Source organism: Nicotiana tabacum, chromosome 19 (genome assembly GCF_000715075.1).
Source record: "Nicotiana tabacum cultivar K326 chromosome 19, ASM71507v2, whole genome shotgun sequence".
NCBI lineage: Eukaryota > Viridiplantae > Streptophyta > Magnoliopsida > Solanales > Solanaceae > Nicotiana > Nicotiana tabacum.
The window spans coordinates 115,352,535-115,369,339 of NC_134098.1; the positions used below are offsets into that span (position 1 = coordinate 115,352,535).

A 16,805-nucleotide genomic window follows, 5' to 3' on the forward strand; every position below is an offset into this window, starting at 1 on the left:
GAGCAGAGGGTCTATCGGAAATAGCCTCCCTACCCCAGGGCAGGGGTAAGATTTGCGTACACACTACCCTCTCCAGACCCGCTAGTGAGATTATACTGGGTTGTTGTTGTTGTTATTCCATTAGTTTCATTTTAATTTTCCCGTTACTTAATTTTTTCTAAAAAGAATGATATCCTTTTATATTTGAAAACTTTAATTTAAACTTTTCATTTTATAAATGTCACAGTATGTTTAGATAGCAATTTCTAATAATAATTCTCAAATGTGACAAAAATCTTACTTTCTTTTTTAATTTGGTTTCCGATCAAATATTGCCATACAAAAAGCCCTCGAATAAACTGAGGTATTATATAAGATAAGAAGAAGAAATATCTTATTTTTTTAAATTGAGGTATTATATAAATAGGATAATTTGAGCACCATACAAGGAAGAAAGCCGTTATAGATAATGATAACTCTCACTCTTCCCTCTCCCGCCAAACTCATCCCTCCTTCCCCCAAAAACCTCACATCCCTTCAAATTCACAGAAGAAACCCTAATTTCGAAGCTCTGAAGGATCGTTTGATTCGACAAGCCAATGTTGGAAACCTCAAGCAAGCAATCTCGACCCTTGATCACATTTCCCAAATGGGTCTTACCCCTGACCTCACCTCCTGTACAGTTCTTCTCAAATCTTGCATCAGAACTCGAAATTTCCAGCTCGGTGAACTTCTACACTCTAAACTCAATGACTTATCACTCGAACCGGACACAATTGTTCTTAACTCGTTGATAAGTTTATATGCTAAAATGGGTAATTGGGAAACTGCTAAAAAGATTTTCGAGAACATGGGGGAGAAGAGAGATTTAGTCTCTTGGAGTGCCATGATATCTTGTTTCGCGCATTGTGGTATGGAGTTAGAAGCTGTGGTTACTTTCTTTGATATGGTGGAGTTTGGGGAGTACCCGAATCAGTTCTGCTTCTCTGCAGTGATTCAGGCGTGTTGTAGCGGAGTGTTTGGGTGGATTGGGTTGGTGATATTTGGGTTTGTGGTTAAAACTGGGTATTTTGAGTCTGATATTTGTGTTGGTTGTGCACTGATTGATTTGTTTGCCAAAGGGTTTTGTGACTTGAGGTCAGCTAAGCAAGTGTTTGATAGAATGCCTGAGAGGAATCTTGTCACGTGGACTTTGATGATTACTAGATTTTCTCAACTTGGTGCTGACAGGGATGCTGTTGGGCTGTTCTTGGAAATGGTTTCTGAAGGATTTGTTCCTGATAGGTTTACGTTTAGTGGTGTTTTATCGGCTTGTGCTCAGCTGGGATTGTCTTTGTTTGGGAGACAATTGCATGGTTGGGTGGTTAAGTCTAGGTTGTCTTCCGATGTTTGTGTTGGGTGCAGTTTGGTGGACATGTATGCAAAGTGTACAATGGATGGCTCTATGAATGATTCAAGAAAGGTTTTTGATCAGATGGCTGATCATAATGTCATGTCTTGGACTGCTATTATTACAGGATATGTGCAAAGCGGATGCTATGATATGGAGGCCATTGAGTTGTACTGTAGAATGATAGAAGGTCCAGTTAAACCGAACCATTTTACATTTTCTAGTCTTTTAAAGGCATGTGGAAATCTTTCAAATCCTGCTATAGGCGAACAGATCTATAATCATGCAGTGAAATTGGGTCTTGCATCTGTGAACTGTGTAGCGAATTCGCTAATTAGCATGTATGCCAAGTCTGGTAGGATGGAAGAAGCCCGAACAGCTTTTGAACTTCTGTTTAAGAAGAATTTGGTATCTTATAACATAATACTTGATGGATATTCAAAGAATCTGAATTCCGCAGAAGCTTTTGAACTTTTCAGCCAGATAGACTCTGAAGTTGGGGTTGATGCTTTCACGTTTGCTAGTTTGTTGAGTGGAGCTGCAAGTATAGGTGCAGTTGGAAAGGGAGAGCAAATCCATGCTCGGGTCTTGAAAGCAGGGATCCAGTCCTACCAATCTGTCTGCAATGCTTTGATATCTATGTATTCTAGATGCGGTAACATAGAGGCTGCTTCTCAAGTTTTTGAAAGAATGGAAGATAGAAATGTAATATCTTGGACTTCAATTATAACAGGTTTTGCAAAACATGGTTTTGCCCATAGAGCTTTGGAATTGTTCAATCAAATGCTTGGGGCTAGTATAAAACCAAACGAGATCACGTACATTGCTGTTTTATCAGCTTGTAGCCATGTTGGTTTAGTTAAGGAGGGATGGAAATATTTTGATTCAATGTCCAAAGATCACAGGATAACACCTAGGATGGAACATTATGCATGCATGGTTGATTTGTTAAGCCGATCAGGCTCTCTGGAAAAGGCTGTTCAGTTTATTAAATCACTGCCCTTGAATGTCGATGCTCTTGTTTGGCGCACCTTGCTTGGGGCATGCCAGGTGCATGGCAATTTACAACTGGGGAAGTACGCTGCAGAAATGATTCTTGAACAGGAGCCAAGTGATCCAGCAGCACACGTCTTACTATCTAACTTGTATGCTTCGAGGGGTGAATGGGAGGAGGTAGCAAAGATCAGAAAAGACATGAAAGAAAAGAGATTGGTGAAGGAAGCTGGATGTAGTTGGATAGAAGCTGAAAATAGTGTCCACAGGTTTTATGTAGGCGACACAAATCATCCCAGAGCGAAGGAGATATATGAAAAATTAGATAAGGTAGCACTTAAAATAAAGGAGATTGGCTATATACCCAACACAGACTTGGTGCTTCACGAGGTGGAGGATGAACAAAAGGAGCAATATCTTTTCCAGCACAGTGAGAAAATTGCTTTGGCGTTTGGTCTTATTAGCACATCCAACTCCAAGTCAAAGCCCATCAGAATATTCAAAAATCTTCGAGTATGTGGAGATTGCCATAATGCAATGAAGTTTATATCGGTAGCGGAGGGAAGAGAGATAATTGTTAGAGATTCTAATCGTTTTCACCATATTAAAGATGGACTCTGCTCCTGCAATGACTATTGGTGAAAGTCTTTTAACTGTCAATTATGGTCTTATTGGCACGTCCAAACCAGCGTAGCAAACATGACTAGAATACTAAAAATCATTCTAGTATGTTGCAACTTACAGATGTGCATAGTGCTATAAAACATGTATCTGTAATCATGTAGAGAAGTACAGAATGAAACCATATGATTTGCACATTCATTTTTATGTTGTATTTTGTCTACCCCAGCTGGCATTATGTAATGAGAAAAGCGAAGTTTTGAAAATTTCAGTAACTAGAGAATTGGAGTATGATCATAAGGAGCACCATTGAAGAAGTTCTGAAGAAAACACCCGTACTTCATGTACCATAGGTCGTCTGATGACTGATTTTTCAGCAACATGTTTGGCATTGCCCTATGCTCTACTTCTTTTGTGTTTTTTATCTAGTCGAGAGAGATATGAGTTACTGTCTCATTTGTTATTAAGCATATCTGAGCAAAAAATGTGAATATGTCAGTATACGAGCCGAAGCAAAAAAGATCAAGCTCGTTGGTTTCCCAAATAAATTCGGCAAGCAAAGTCAGTCAAACCTTATCAGTTGACAGTAATGTATGTCGATATCTATTTTGGTTCCTGCTTTTGTTTAATCTCCTGAGATCTGTTGTACTGAAATTGGCTTATTATCCATAGGTTCCGTTTGGTATTCATCCGAAAAGTAAAAGAAGTAGTTGATCTGAATCCAAACCAAACTGATAACAAGTTCTGCTTTTGACACACAAAATATTTGTTACTATAAAAGTTCTGTAAACGTTATGTTTATCGTTTCATTTTTTTTTTTCTGATGACTTTGACATCTGATTTTATGGAGACTTTGTTTGTATAGAAGCGCACACAATGTGCTGAAAACCATTACATTTTTGTTTGCCTTTTGCTTTTCTTTGGAGATGGGGGCAATGTCAAACTCTATATCATAAGTCAACTTACAGATTTTAGCATTGTAAAAAGAACAAAGAAAATGCCCCCATTTCTGTGTTCTGTTTATTGTTTAGAAATAGTCAATCTTTAGCTAATTTGTGCTATCATTATACTTTTATTGAGTATTTCTTATTTAAATTATTTTGTCACCAGATAATGCCTCCCACTATGTACTGATCAAGTCTTTATTTGTACTTTGCTCTCTGCTTAGTGGGTAACCATGAAGCTATTACATTAATGTCCAAAAGTATGTCACATTGCCTATAAAAACCAGAGCTCTCTACTCAAATATGCAAGACAAGTCTTAGTTATATCCTTCCCTTTTCCAGCAATAGTTTGTTGCAAATCAAAATGACAAGCTTAGGGAAGTTGGGCCAATGGCCCTTACTAACAGCTGCTTTGGCAATTTGCTTAGTAGCCAGCACTGTTGTTGCTGATTACTCTTATGGCTATACTTCTCCTTCACCTTCTTACAACTCTAAGAAGTACTACAAATCACCATCTCCATCCAAGTATGATGTACCCACTCCTTACTACAAGAAACCTGAGAAACCTGCTGCACATTCTCCATCACACTACTACAAATCTCCATCACCTTCGAAGCACGATTATTACAAGTCGCCGTCACCAATAAAATATTACAAATCGCACTTGCCAACAAAATATTATAAGTCGCCTGCTCCTTCAAAGCAATACTATAAGCCACCCGTTGTAGTGAAATATTACAAGTCACCTGCTCCTGCAAAGCATTACTACAAGTCGCATGTTCCATCAAAACACTACTACAAGTCACCATCTCCTTCAAAGCACTACTATAAGTCACCGGTTGCGACGAAGTATTACAAGTCACCCACTCCTTCAAAGCATTACTACAAGTCACTTGTTCCTTCAAAGAATTACTATAAGTCACCAGCTCCATCAAAGTATTATTACAAGTCACCTTCTCCTTCAAAGTATTACTATAAGTCACCAACTCCTTCAAAATACTATTACAAGGCACCGGTTGCAACCAAGTATTACAAGTCACCTGCTCCCACAAAGCATTATTACAAGTCCCCAACTACTTCAAAGTACTACTATAAGTCTCCGTCCCCAACAAAGTACTACAAGTCGCCTAAAATTTACAATTCACCACCTCCACCAAAAACCTATGAACAATCGCCATCATATTATTCACCTCCACCACCAACGTACTACAAGAAAACACCCACCTACGCTTCACCTCCACAACCTGTGAAGTACGAGCAATCTGCCACCTATGCTTCACCTCCACCACCAACATACTACAAGCAAACACCCACATATGCTTCACCTCCACCACCTGTGAAGTACGAGCAAGCACCCACCTACGCTTCACCTCCATCACCTGTGAAGTACGAGCAAACACCCACCTACGCTTCACCTCCACCACCTGTGAAGTACGAACAAATATCCACCTACGCTTCACCTCCACCACCAACGTACTACAAGCAAACACCCACCTATGCTTCACCTCCACCACCAACATACTACAAGCAAACACCCACCTACGCTTCACCTCCACCACCTGTGAAGTACGAACAAACATCCACCTACGCTTCACCTCCACCACCAATGCACTACAAGCAAACACCCACCTATGCTTCACCTCCACCACCTGTGAAGTACGAGCAAATACTCACCTATGCTTCACCTCCACCACCAACGTACTACAAGCAAACACCCATTTATGTTTCACCTCCGCCACCTATGAAGTATTAATAGTCAATCACCTATGCTTCACCTCCACCGCCGTCAACATCTACCCCACCAACCTACTACTAATATTCAAACCCTTCTCTTCAATCATTTTCCCCATCTCCGTGACTTATAACTCCTTTTCATCCTCCTTCCCGAGTATTTCCATTTCCTTTTCGCCATAATTTTATGTATGTTCCCCAAAGTGATCGGTTTTGCTTGCTGTGTGTTCTTTTATTTTAATAATTTGTAATATTTATTATTTGAGTTTTAAGTAAGATCCTTGAGATCTCCATCAATTTGGCTTTATTATATCAAGATCCTTCTTTTGGTGTAATTTATCGAGAATCTCCGGTTTATCTAATATTATTTCTTATCCATTGAATACTTTACTTTGGTCTTTACACATACCTCCGGGAGATCCAACAGTATTATTTCTAGAGAATTTTTTCTCAAGAATTGTTGATTACCTACTAAAAAAGAAGAGAAAAAGAAAAATATGGATGTGAGTCGAAAGACGTGGTCATGGATCGACACAACAGTAGAGTTTCTTCTTTGACTTACTATAGTATTCTGAATTCTAAATGTACTTATAACCTATTTAGGAAATAAAATTATATATAAATAAACATATTTCTATTATATAGAAGAGGCAAGTGAGGTCGGCCAAGGGCATAAATATAATTTCACTATGTCATAAAGTGTTGTGTTCCATTGGACACACTAAAGTTGACCCTTTTCAGATATTCGGACTTTCAAGAATACTTTTGTCTCTCAATCCTCTCTCTATTCTTTTTTTCTTTGCCTTTTCGACATCTCTTAACAATTTTTAATTTCATGGCTGAATTTTTGATTGTTGTTGTTGTTCTATGGTGACATTGTTATGTCTATAGAGGGAAGGAGAAATAAAAATTTTGGGCTGAAAAATTTTATTTGTTGCTTTGATACGATTTCTCTTTCTATTTTTTTGCGTCATGATTTATTCGAAGCTCACTTCTAACTTTTCGTTTCTCCTAAGAAGTTGAAAATGGAGAAAATTAAATCAAAATGCAGTACCAAAGCAGACTGTAAGTTCTCTTATTCAGAAGAAACTCAAAGAAATTAGAAAATCAAAATGCATTTCAGAATACCTATCAACAAAAATTTTGGAGGTGATTCTATAGACATGTGATCCTGAATCAGATTCAACATTCAAAACTTTTCTCAATTGTTACTTGTATTATTATTTCAGTAGAAGACATATTCAGCCACTCCTGCCTCTCTCACTTATTTCTACTTCCATTCATTGGACATGTTCTCATACTTGTCATTTTCATTCTCATCACACACTGATAATAGTACGATGGAAAAAGTAATTCTCCATTTTCATCACCCGTCAATTTCTTCCGGTCCCCTTCATATTTACTAATTCTCTCTTGCAATCATAAAAATAATCAAATTGAAAAAAAAAAAGCTGCTAACAGAAGGCCTAGGCACTGCAAATTATATTGACTGATGTCGCCGGACAAAAAAAAATCCCTTTTAATGCAACAATGAGCAAACAAAGCTGAATTAAAAGATGACTTTTCTGTAACAATGCTACTATTGCACTGTCGTAATAACACTCTATATAGATGAGTATAATTGGCAGAAATTGTATGAATATTCGTTGGGGTATCCTAATTCCTGGTTCAATCTGAACTAAAAAAACAAACAATAAAGAAGTTGCCATATATAAATCCTCAACATATGTATTATGCAGTTTCTCTTTATTCTTTGAGTAGCCATTTTGACTTTAGCACTTTTACATGTTAAAAGGATAATTTGTATCTTTGCAGTAGAACAGTCACGTCCGATGGCTCTAAGCACTAGCTGCACAATATAGAAGCCTAACAAAGGGTAAGGTTGACGTTCTTTCTTACACTGCCACTTTTTCATTTTAAGATTTTGTTATTTTGGTCTTTTGCTTAAATTTTGTAGTTGGGTTTGTTCCCTTTAAGAGGATTTTTATGAAATTAAAGGTTGCACGATAGAGATTTATGGTAACTTGAAGCAGGTTTATCTATTACATGAATTTTGTGATTATTTCTCATCTTTATTTATTCTACTGTAGGTACACTCACTAAAATACATATCCTGCATTTTGATGTTACGAAGTCAGGGGAAAAATTTATCAATGTTAATTGTTGAAAAAATTACGCTTAAAATATTAGCTTCTCCTAATGGATAGCTGCATAAAGCACTGATGCATATAATCCAATTAAATTTACCTCCTTTAAGAAAGTGGACTAATCTAGAATTCCTGATGGTCTCGATCCCTACAAAAAACCTGTTTAGCCCGGGATTGTTTGGCCCGTTTAATTTGGGATCGAGCCCGAAACCGGGCCCGAGACCGCTTGGACCGGCCCACTTGACTCGTTTAGGTCCGGGACCGACCCACTTGCCAGCCCTAGAGGGGGGTCCGCGGTTGGAGGGTGATGAAAACTAGAGTTTGTTTTAGGAATTTCTTTTTCGATATTTTTAATATGTTGATGTTTGTGCACCAAATTGTATATTTGCTTATTTCTTGTTGAAGCATGTTCTCACTTTATCATTAATTTCTTCAAACTTACTAGGTGCACTAATTTACCTTCGATATTTCTCTATCTATTTCTCTTTTGAGGAAATTAAGGCCACTAATATTCAAATGTTTATCATTATACTATAAATGAAATTCTCAAAAGGTAATATAAGGTTAGTATGTTAGAGAACTCTATAAATTGAAATATCTCGGATAATGTATATATTTCTTTATCTACCAAAAGATTCATTATTAGAGGGTGGATTGTCTATTTTAATTCCTCATGAAGGTTGTCTTTTTGCAGGTTCAAGATGGTTCAAACTCTTTTGAGGATATATATAAATGTATGCCAAACTATCATTCTTTTTCTCTGTAATTGACTGCTTTGTTTATGCTCTATAATCTTTTAAACTATAAACAAACACGGTATCTGCAATTGCCAATGATTTATGCGTCAAATGAATTGATACTTTTAACGTAATAAGTTAGATTCTTTTTAAGATGTGAGCAAACATATTAGTTGCACATGTGAATGAGTTATGTGCCAGTTGAGTTGATGCATTACCTTAATCAGCTAAATCTTTTTGCAAACATATTATCTGCACATGTGAATGAGTTATGTGTCAATTGAGTTGATGCATTAACTTATTCAACTAGATCCTTTTTCTTACCACTAATTTTTTCAAGGAAAAGTGATGGGATGGTCATGGTACACCGCTTGAAGCATAAGTTGAAGAAATTAACTAAGAATATTGTTTATCCACGGTAAACCATGGAAAAATTATTTGTGAAATAATTTGAATGGTACAATTAGGAGGAAGAAACTATTTGGAGAAAGAAGTTGGTAATTTAAAATTGTCCTTTTTATCTGGCCTTAAATAAAAAAAGAAAAGAGGAAAGAGTATACACATAATGTACATCAAATGCTCCAGATAAATTTTTATTAAGGTTTTGTATTGGGTGATGCCTTTGTTAAACTATCCATATTAGCTGAATTGGTAGCCCTTTTCGTTTTTCATTGTGAGTATGATTTTTCTTGAAATTGTTGAAAATTATGATTATATATGAGTATGATTTTTCTTGAAATTCTTGAAAATTATGGTTATAGAATTAAACTTATGTCCAATCAATACATTGAAGTTCTGTTGGCAATAAAAGATATATGGCATTTGTGCTAAGCAAGTAAGCAACGTTACTTGAGGAAGTATAAATGCATTTATATTTGAAGTTAAAGCCTAGAAGCCAGCAGCATACTTTGCTAATAGTTTTGGACTGCTCATCCTATCCAGAACTCAACTGCAAGTAACTTCAGTATTCCATCTTCTTTCAAGAAAAGCAATTTTTGGCATCCATCTATGCGTCAGTTGTGTTTATAAGTTTCAAATATATTACTCCATCCGTTCCAATTTACGTGAATATGTTTGACTGGACACGGAGTTTAAGAAAAAATGAACACTTTTGGAATTTGTGGTCCTAAACAAGTCGAAAAGAGGTCCGGAGTATTTGTGTGGTTATAAAAGTTTCTCATTAAGGGTAGAATTGTAAGTTTAAGTTAAATTATTACCAAATTTAGAAAGAGGTCATTCTTTTTGGAACATCCCAAAAAAAAAAAAAAAGTTCACATAAACGGGAACAAATGTAGTATTAAGTTGTCACGGTGATCCAAAATGAATAAGCCTCTTCTCCTTGATTTCCCATATTGTATGCTTCTGTGTTCAAGAATTTAGAACTGACATGTCTAAGGAAATTTAAAGAACAGGGGCATCAATATTGTCCAATTCTTTTCTTGTTCTTTCTTTCCTTCCTATAAAGTTTTGCACACATATATTATATGGACATTGACGCCTGACAATTCTCATCACTTCACAATTCTACAGGTGCGAAATATGAAAAAAGGACGACTAACCACAACATCATCAATGCATCAAGCATCAAATTTTCTGAATATGTAATATATATATATATATATATATATATATATATATATATATATATATATTTATTATTTTTTTTCTTCTAAAATATGTAAATAGTAATAGTAAGTTCATGGCAGTAAAAAATGTGCTACTTATAATACTTCGTAACTTGTGTACAACTTGATTTTGTTTCTAAATGCATCGATGATATGAAGGTTCCTGGATGTGAAGAATGTATTAGTTGGTAGCCACACAACATGCATGAGTGCATATTTTGTTCGGAAATGAATATAAATTATTTGAAGCTGTTAATTTCAAGTTTTCAACACTGACAATATTGGGCCAGTGCTTAGGGGCCATAACCATCTAGTTAAGAAAGAAATAAAGATATTTATAAATTTAGGCATATGAATCATTTTTCCAATTCTTTTTCTAAAATGAATTTTCTATGTTAAATATATCAAAAGATATAACGATGAATGAGATACGAAGTTAGTTAACCGAATAGTATTTTTTACTACTCTTATGGAGTACATGTATTGCTAATATCAATATTATTTTTTAAATAGAATCAAGTAATACTCAATTAATAATACAGAATTTAGCAGGAGAATAAAATCAAGAAAATAAAATTTAAGTAAATACTAACTGGAAATGTATTAAATTAACGAAAAACACCCGTAGCATTTAAATAACACTTTGGTACTATCACTATACCCTTTGCTCCCTTCACTCTTCCCTCTGCGCAGCCTTAGGAGCCCCGACACCACAGCTAGAGCCCCGCTAGCAAACCCAAATTACCAGTGCTACTTCCACTCGTCCCCGCCGGCCGCTGATTCCGGCGCCGGTCGCCGCCGGTGGATGCTGCCTCGCTGCGTCCATGGCTCCCTCCTTACCAATCTGTTTCTCTCTGTCTGTAAGTTGTTTCCCTTCCTTTTCTACCTTTTTCGGCAGTCTTTTGAGTTATTTCAATTGTTGTAATCATTCGTTTGTCTCGAGCTTATTCCTAGATCCTTTTTTTTTTCTTTTTCATTTGCACATCATCGTTGATAAATGTTTATCTAGACTGTACAGATATGTTGTTGAGCTGGTAAAAGGGTAAAGGTAGTAGCTTTAAGTATTTTGGGTTGTTGTGAGGGTGGCTGAAAGGTTTCGTCTAGCCTTTTCTTGCTGTTTGAAGTGATGTTGATTTGAGGATTCTAATACTTATACGTTTCACATTGGTAGATTCTAATGTAGTCTGCGCTCAATTTGGTAAGGTAGAATACTTTCGAGACCTAGGTTCCATTCGCGCTGCCAACAGTCTCCGTTAGTTGGCAATGTCTATGTCAATGTAAGTCCTCTTTGAGGACTGTGGCATACTCTAGCCCTGGATTTAGGTTTCCTAATCTTTTCTCTATTAACAACAACTATGCTTCAATCCCAATTAGTTGGGATCGGCTATATGGATCCCCGTTAACCATTTCGCTCCCTATAGGTTTTTTTCATTCCAATACTTAATAAATTGTCTTTTAGGAAAAAATAAGGGTCCTCCACCATTAAGGATTCTTTAAATTTCATACTTATTCCAACTCTGTCAGAAAATCCGTTACCAAAATAAGAATAGTCACGTCAAACACCAGACCTAGTGTAAGTGTACCAATTGTGCTATGTAGCCCTGAGCTAGATGCAAAATAGGTTTTGTGCTTTGCCTCTCTTAAGTGGCTTCAGTGCAGACACCTATATGGATATTATGCGTGTGTTATGTTCTTCACCAAGTTCGTATGAATTCCAAGAGATAGTAGATCTTTCAAGACTACTTTCCTGCATACGATTTTTGGTCTACCTTGTTCCCCCTTAACACTTATCAACTTATCATGTCATTGTACCTGCATTCGGTGTCCGCGTAGGACATGATCAAACCATCTACATTTACACTATCACATGCAGCTTTTTCTTTTCTTTTTTGTCCTCTATATGTGTGCACCTTATACCTGATATGGTGATTACATCTAAGTACGTAAAGAAAAAATATAATCTTTAGGTACAGCCACTAATGCTTATGCAATATCTTTTTCTAATAAGTAATTCATATGCTACTCTTAAAAAGACCAATAGGAATTTGCTTTTCCTCAGAGAAGGATTGTTCTTATTGCGTTATGCATTGGTTATTGAATAATTAATTTTTAGTTTAAGTATTAATGCAACATGAATTTGTTATTGTTCAATAAGCATTCACATCAATGTACAATTAGTTCTTATAAATGATTTACGAATTATTTATGCTTGTGAATAATGGGATTGAAATACTATTGATTGAGTTATTAATATTTAATGAAGTCTATGAAGAGATTAAGTTTGATTTATCTTAACTGATGTCGTGCTTCTTTTTTCTTTCTTGTATGCAGAGAAAGTGATGGCTTGCTCACAATTGTTTCTTATTATCTTATATTCAAGGGACTAGCATGTATTCTGTAGCTCTTTTTGGTCAAAGAGTTATTCAGAGATTCTCATATTTTAGCAGCTTTTCACGGTTTTTATGTAATCGACAATTTGACACTGATGGCACTGGAAATGGGTTTGGAAAAATCGAAGATTACTTGAATGAGAGCTGGAAGAGTATGAACTCCGGTAATAATATGAAAGATAAGCCTGATATACAGGAGTCGCCTGACTTTATTGGAATCAATGGCTGCTATGAAGGTGATTTCCGACAAAATTTTAAAAGTCGGCACAACTTTATTGAGAAAGTGAGAAATGAGGCTTGTATGATTCTTGAAATTCTTCAACAAGATGGTCCAGGATTTGATGCAAAAGAAGCTTTAGATAATTCGCATATTACAGTTTCAAGCCTGCTTGTGAGAGAAGTTCTTCTAGGTATCTTGAAAACAATAAATTATGCTAATAAAAATAGGTGTGCGAAGCTGGGGTACAAGTTCTTTGTATGGTCTGGTCAACAAGAAAATTACCGGCATACGGCCAATTCGTACCATCTGATAATGAAGATTTTTGCAGAGTCTGAGGAATTCAAGGCAATGTGGAGATTAGTAGATGAGATGATTGAGAAAGGATACCCTACAACTGCTAGGACATTTAATTTGTTGATATGTACTTGTGGAGAGGCAGGTTTGGCTAGAAAAGTAGTAGAGAGGTTTATTAAGTCAAAGACATTCAATTATAGACCATTCAGGCATTCATTTAATGCAATTTTACATTCCCTTCTGGGTGTAAATCAGTACAGGTTAATTGAGTGGGTGTATCAGCAAATGTTGGTTGAAGGTCATCTTCCTGATATTTTAACTTATAACATACTGCTATGCTCGAAATATAGGCTGGGAAAGCTGGATCAATTTCATAGATTATTAGATGAAATGGGTCGGAATGGATTTTCACCCGATTTTCATACATTTAACATCCTGCTTCATGTTCTTGGTAAAGGAGACAAACCGCTAGCAGTACTCAACCTTCTAAACCACATGAAAGAAATTGGTTGTGAGCCAAGCATTCTGCATTTTACCACTTTGATAGATGGGCTAAGTCGGGCGGGTAATCTGGATGCATGCAAATACTTCTTTGAAGAGATGGTTAGGCAGGGTTGTGTGCCTGATGTTGTGTGTTACACTGTTATGATAACAGGATATGTTGTGGCTGGGGAACTTGATAAAGCTCAGGAACTATTTAGTGACATGATCGTCAATGGGCAGTTGCCAAACGTGTTTACTTACAATGCCATGATTCGTGGGCTCTGTATGGCTGAGAAATTTGATGAGGCATGCATGATGGTGAAAGAAATGGAATCGAGGGGTTGTAATCCAAATTTCATGGTGTATAGTACTTTAGTCAGTTACTTGAAAAAAGCTGGAAAGCTGTCCAAAGCTCATGAAGTAATTAGACATATGGTGGAAAAAGGACAGTATATCCATCTCGTTCCAAAGTTCAAAAGATATAGAAGATGTTAAAGAGGTAACCGATGCAAAAACCAAGCTGGTTAGAATGAAAATCTAATTTTTCTATCAACTAATGTTTATTTGATACTTCTTGGAGTTGTATTATGTATTTGATGGACTGTTTGGAGTGCAAAGTAACAATGACAATGAATTCTGTTCGGGCTAAACTGCCTTTTATGTACAAGTGCTATGAATATCATCCATTAGTTCTGTGTTTATGCCTCCATGTTCTGATATGAATTAGCTTTACCTTAAACCAGGTAATATTGCCGCTGTTGGCGCTTGCAATTCGACTGGTGTCACGAGTTAGCACGTCCATATCCCTCTACCATCTGCTGCAAAATAGTAGCGGCCGAGGGAAAAGGTACCATATTTGTTTTTTTTTTTTAAAATTTTTGGATCAGTAAGCAAATAGGGAAAAGATATCAGCTTTGTGAAGTTATCACTTGTTGGCATTCCACTATCTGGTTTCTTTTTGGAAGTTTAATGGAATTATGAGGGCACTTGTTGAATTAACCAATCAAAAAAGATGATCATCTTTTATTACTTTTTAAACCCTTTCTCAATTTGTTAATATCCTAGAATTCTCAATCCTTGGCTGTAGTATTACTTTACTGACCCCTTCCGATCTATCAGTAATGATCTCCATCTCATCACATGAATGTTATTTTACCCATTTTGAAAATATCTTTACTTGTTTAAATATGTTAGTGATTGTCTGCCTCTGATTAGTTTCCCTAGATATTCTTACAATAAAGCATGTTAAACTGTAATCTCAAAACATGTCACTGCTGTCTGTAGACATGGTTGCCAACTTGCCATTGTATGAGGTGATATGCCTTTTACATGAAAGAACTTTGTAACCTTTGATATTTCTAGCACATGGTTCCTTCATTAACCTAGCAGTTTGGTTTTTATATTTGTCTCCCAGATTATGATTCCACCACCTTCTTAAGATTGAGGCAAGGAATTAGGATGAAGTGCGTTGAACAGTCTCTGGCCCTTTGTTTTAAGCCAAGCACATTATTCTTTGATTCTTTTATATATACAACTCTACCACACTCCCAACAAATCGTTATTGGATTCTTTCTCATATTTCTTGAACGTGATTGTTAAATTTATTCAGCCATTGTTTTTCTGTCATCTGTCACCATTACATTGCTCATCTTAATCCAGATAAAGGTAGCATGTTTCGTATCTTTTCTCCCATTCTTTTGGTAGTGTGGAACTTAAACTGATAAATGAGAGATAACTAACCAACCTGGAAACAGGCAACATGACACGGACAATACTGCAATATGCATCTTTGAGGACATGATTCTAATTGAGCGGTGGTGTTTCTTGTGTGCTTGGTGCCAAATTGAAGTTTCTTGCTCGTAGAACCTGATGATGGTATGGTTTTTTGGGTGAGGCCTGGCAATAAAATGGGTAGAACATAACCTGCAGTCATTGTCTCAGTAAGGACTGACTGGATATGGTAAAACTTCACAGTATTAGGCAGAGTGTATCAAAGTTTAGCACTTAGTAATATTGGCACAAACTCACTTCAGCAGCTGATTTTGACCTAAAGCAAAGAGAGCCAAGCCACAAGCAGTTAGATATAGCTCACTCTTTGCCTTTAGCCCAGGGATTCCAGCTTGCAAGCAGCAGCCACTTCTGAACATCGAGAGCATCGAGACTCCTGCCTGCTCGTTCCAGAAACTAGGTACGCTCTCCTTGCCTGAACATATGATGATTGCAGCACTTAATACTATTCTCTTTGGTAGCCTGCTTTGAATTGTAAAGAGAAAAGATAGATATGATGTGACTGGTACTTCGGATGTTTCAGTGGTTTTCACATAATGATTGTTGTTAATGCCAGCAATCAATTCCTTGTATTGGTGTTAGGAATTGCTTCATAAGCTTGTAATGAGCATTCCTTGGGGTTTAGTATTATAATAGTTATTAAAGTAAATTGTATTTTGCAGATGAAGTGAAGTGCTCTAGATAAGAGAAAAATTAAGCACTTAACCATAAGAGACCAGTGTTCAAATTCCAGCAGAGCCAAGAAACTGCTAGGTGACTTCTTCTCATATATCTAAAGCCTTGGTGAGCAGAGTTACTCGGTACTGTATCAACTGTCGAGATACGCAAGCCGGCTCGAACACCACAGTTATCAACATAAAGGGAAAAAAAAGAAAAATTAAGCACTTGAAACACAAGAGGCCATAGAGATTACACTAGTAACAATGCTGATGAGAAGAATGACGAGAAAGATACTGTAATCAAGAGGTAAACTAGATGACGTTTCCTTGGCAACGACAATCTATTTTCTTCATCTAAGGGTAGGTCCTTAATGTGAGCTGTATAGTGTACTAATCCTTGATCACATCTGAGAATGTGTCGAGTGGACTGTTGTAGCCATGTCTTTGTATAGTGGTCGATTGGTTGAAGAATTATGAACTAAGAAGGAAAGTATGAAAGAACGGAGCATGGTAAGGCAAAATGTATACGAACTTCTTGTATCCTCTCCACTCTAACCAATTGACCTCGAAATTTTGTAGTGTAGGAAAATAATCTGGTAGCACTGTAGCTTACTACATATATATGTAAGAAAGCTAGCATGTGCAGCCCCTGAAAAAACCTACTGTATTGTTTGGCTCTTCTTCCATTATCTTTCCTACTGTATGTAAGAAAGTGGTCATTTTCTTCCATTATTTTTCTTTTGCTGCAAGCTGGATATATCTAGATGGTTGATTAAGCAGCTTTTTACTAACAGATTCCTTTGA

General features: G+C 36.5%; 3 protein-coding genes across 4 annotated transcripts; all 3 read left to right on the forward strand.

The window, feature by feature from the left end:
• Window positions 1–416: 416 nt before the first annotated feature.
• On the forward strand, window positions 417–3,249 carry LOC107788225 (pentatricopeptide repeat-containing protein At3g49170, chloroplastic-like). The gene has a single exon (XM_016609901.2). The coding sequence runs from the start codon at window positions 449–451 to the stop codon at window positions 3,002–3,004; it is 2,556 nt and encodes an 851-aa protein (XP_016465387.2). The 5' UTR covers window positions 417–448; the 3' UTR covers window positions 3,005–3,249.
• A 1,007-nt stretch (window positions 3,250–4,256) lies between these two features.
• On the forward strand, window positions 4,257–6,004 carry LOC107788221 (uncharacterized). Its single transcript, XM_016609896.2, has one exon. It carries the CDS (start codon window positions 4,292–4,294, stop codon window positions 5,678–5,680), a length of 1,389 nt encoding a protein of 462 aa, XP_016465382.2. The 5' UTR covers window positions 4,257–4,291; the 3' UTR covers window positions 5,681–6,004.
• Window positions 6,005–10,811: 4,807 nt separating this feature from the next.
• Window positions 10,812–16,730, forward strand: LOC107788224 (pentatricopeptide repeat-containing protein At1g55630). Of its 2 annotated transcripts, none has more exons than XM_016609899.2 (5): window positions 10,812–11,027; window positions 12,499–14,053; window positions 14,298–14,401; window positions 15,309–15,742; window positions 16,005–16,730. In XM_016609899.2, the coding sequence occupies exon 2, from the start codon at window positions 12,556–12,558 to the stop codon at window positions 14,047–14,049; it is 1,494 nt and encodes a 497-aa protein (XP_016465385.2). In that variant the 5' UTR covers window positions 10,812–11,027; window positions 12,499–12,555; the 3' UTR covers window positions 14,050–14,053; window positions 14,298–14,401; window positions 15,309–15,742; window positions 16,005–16,730. The 2 variants fall into 2 exon arrangements, with proteins under 2 accessions (XP_016465385.2, XP_016465386.2); XM_016609900.2 differs by having other exon boundaries at window positions 10,813–11,027; window positions 14,969–15,742; window positions 16,005–16,499.
• The last annotated feature ends 75 nt before the right edge of the window (window positions 16,731–16,805 follow it).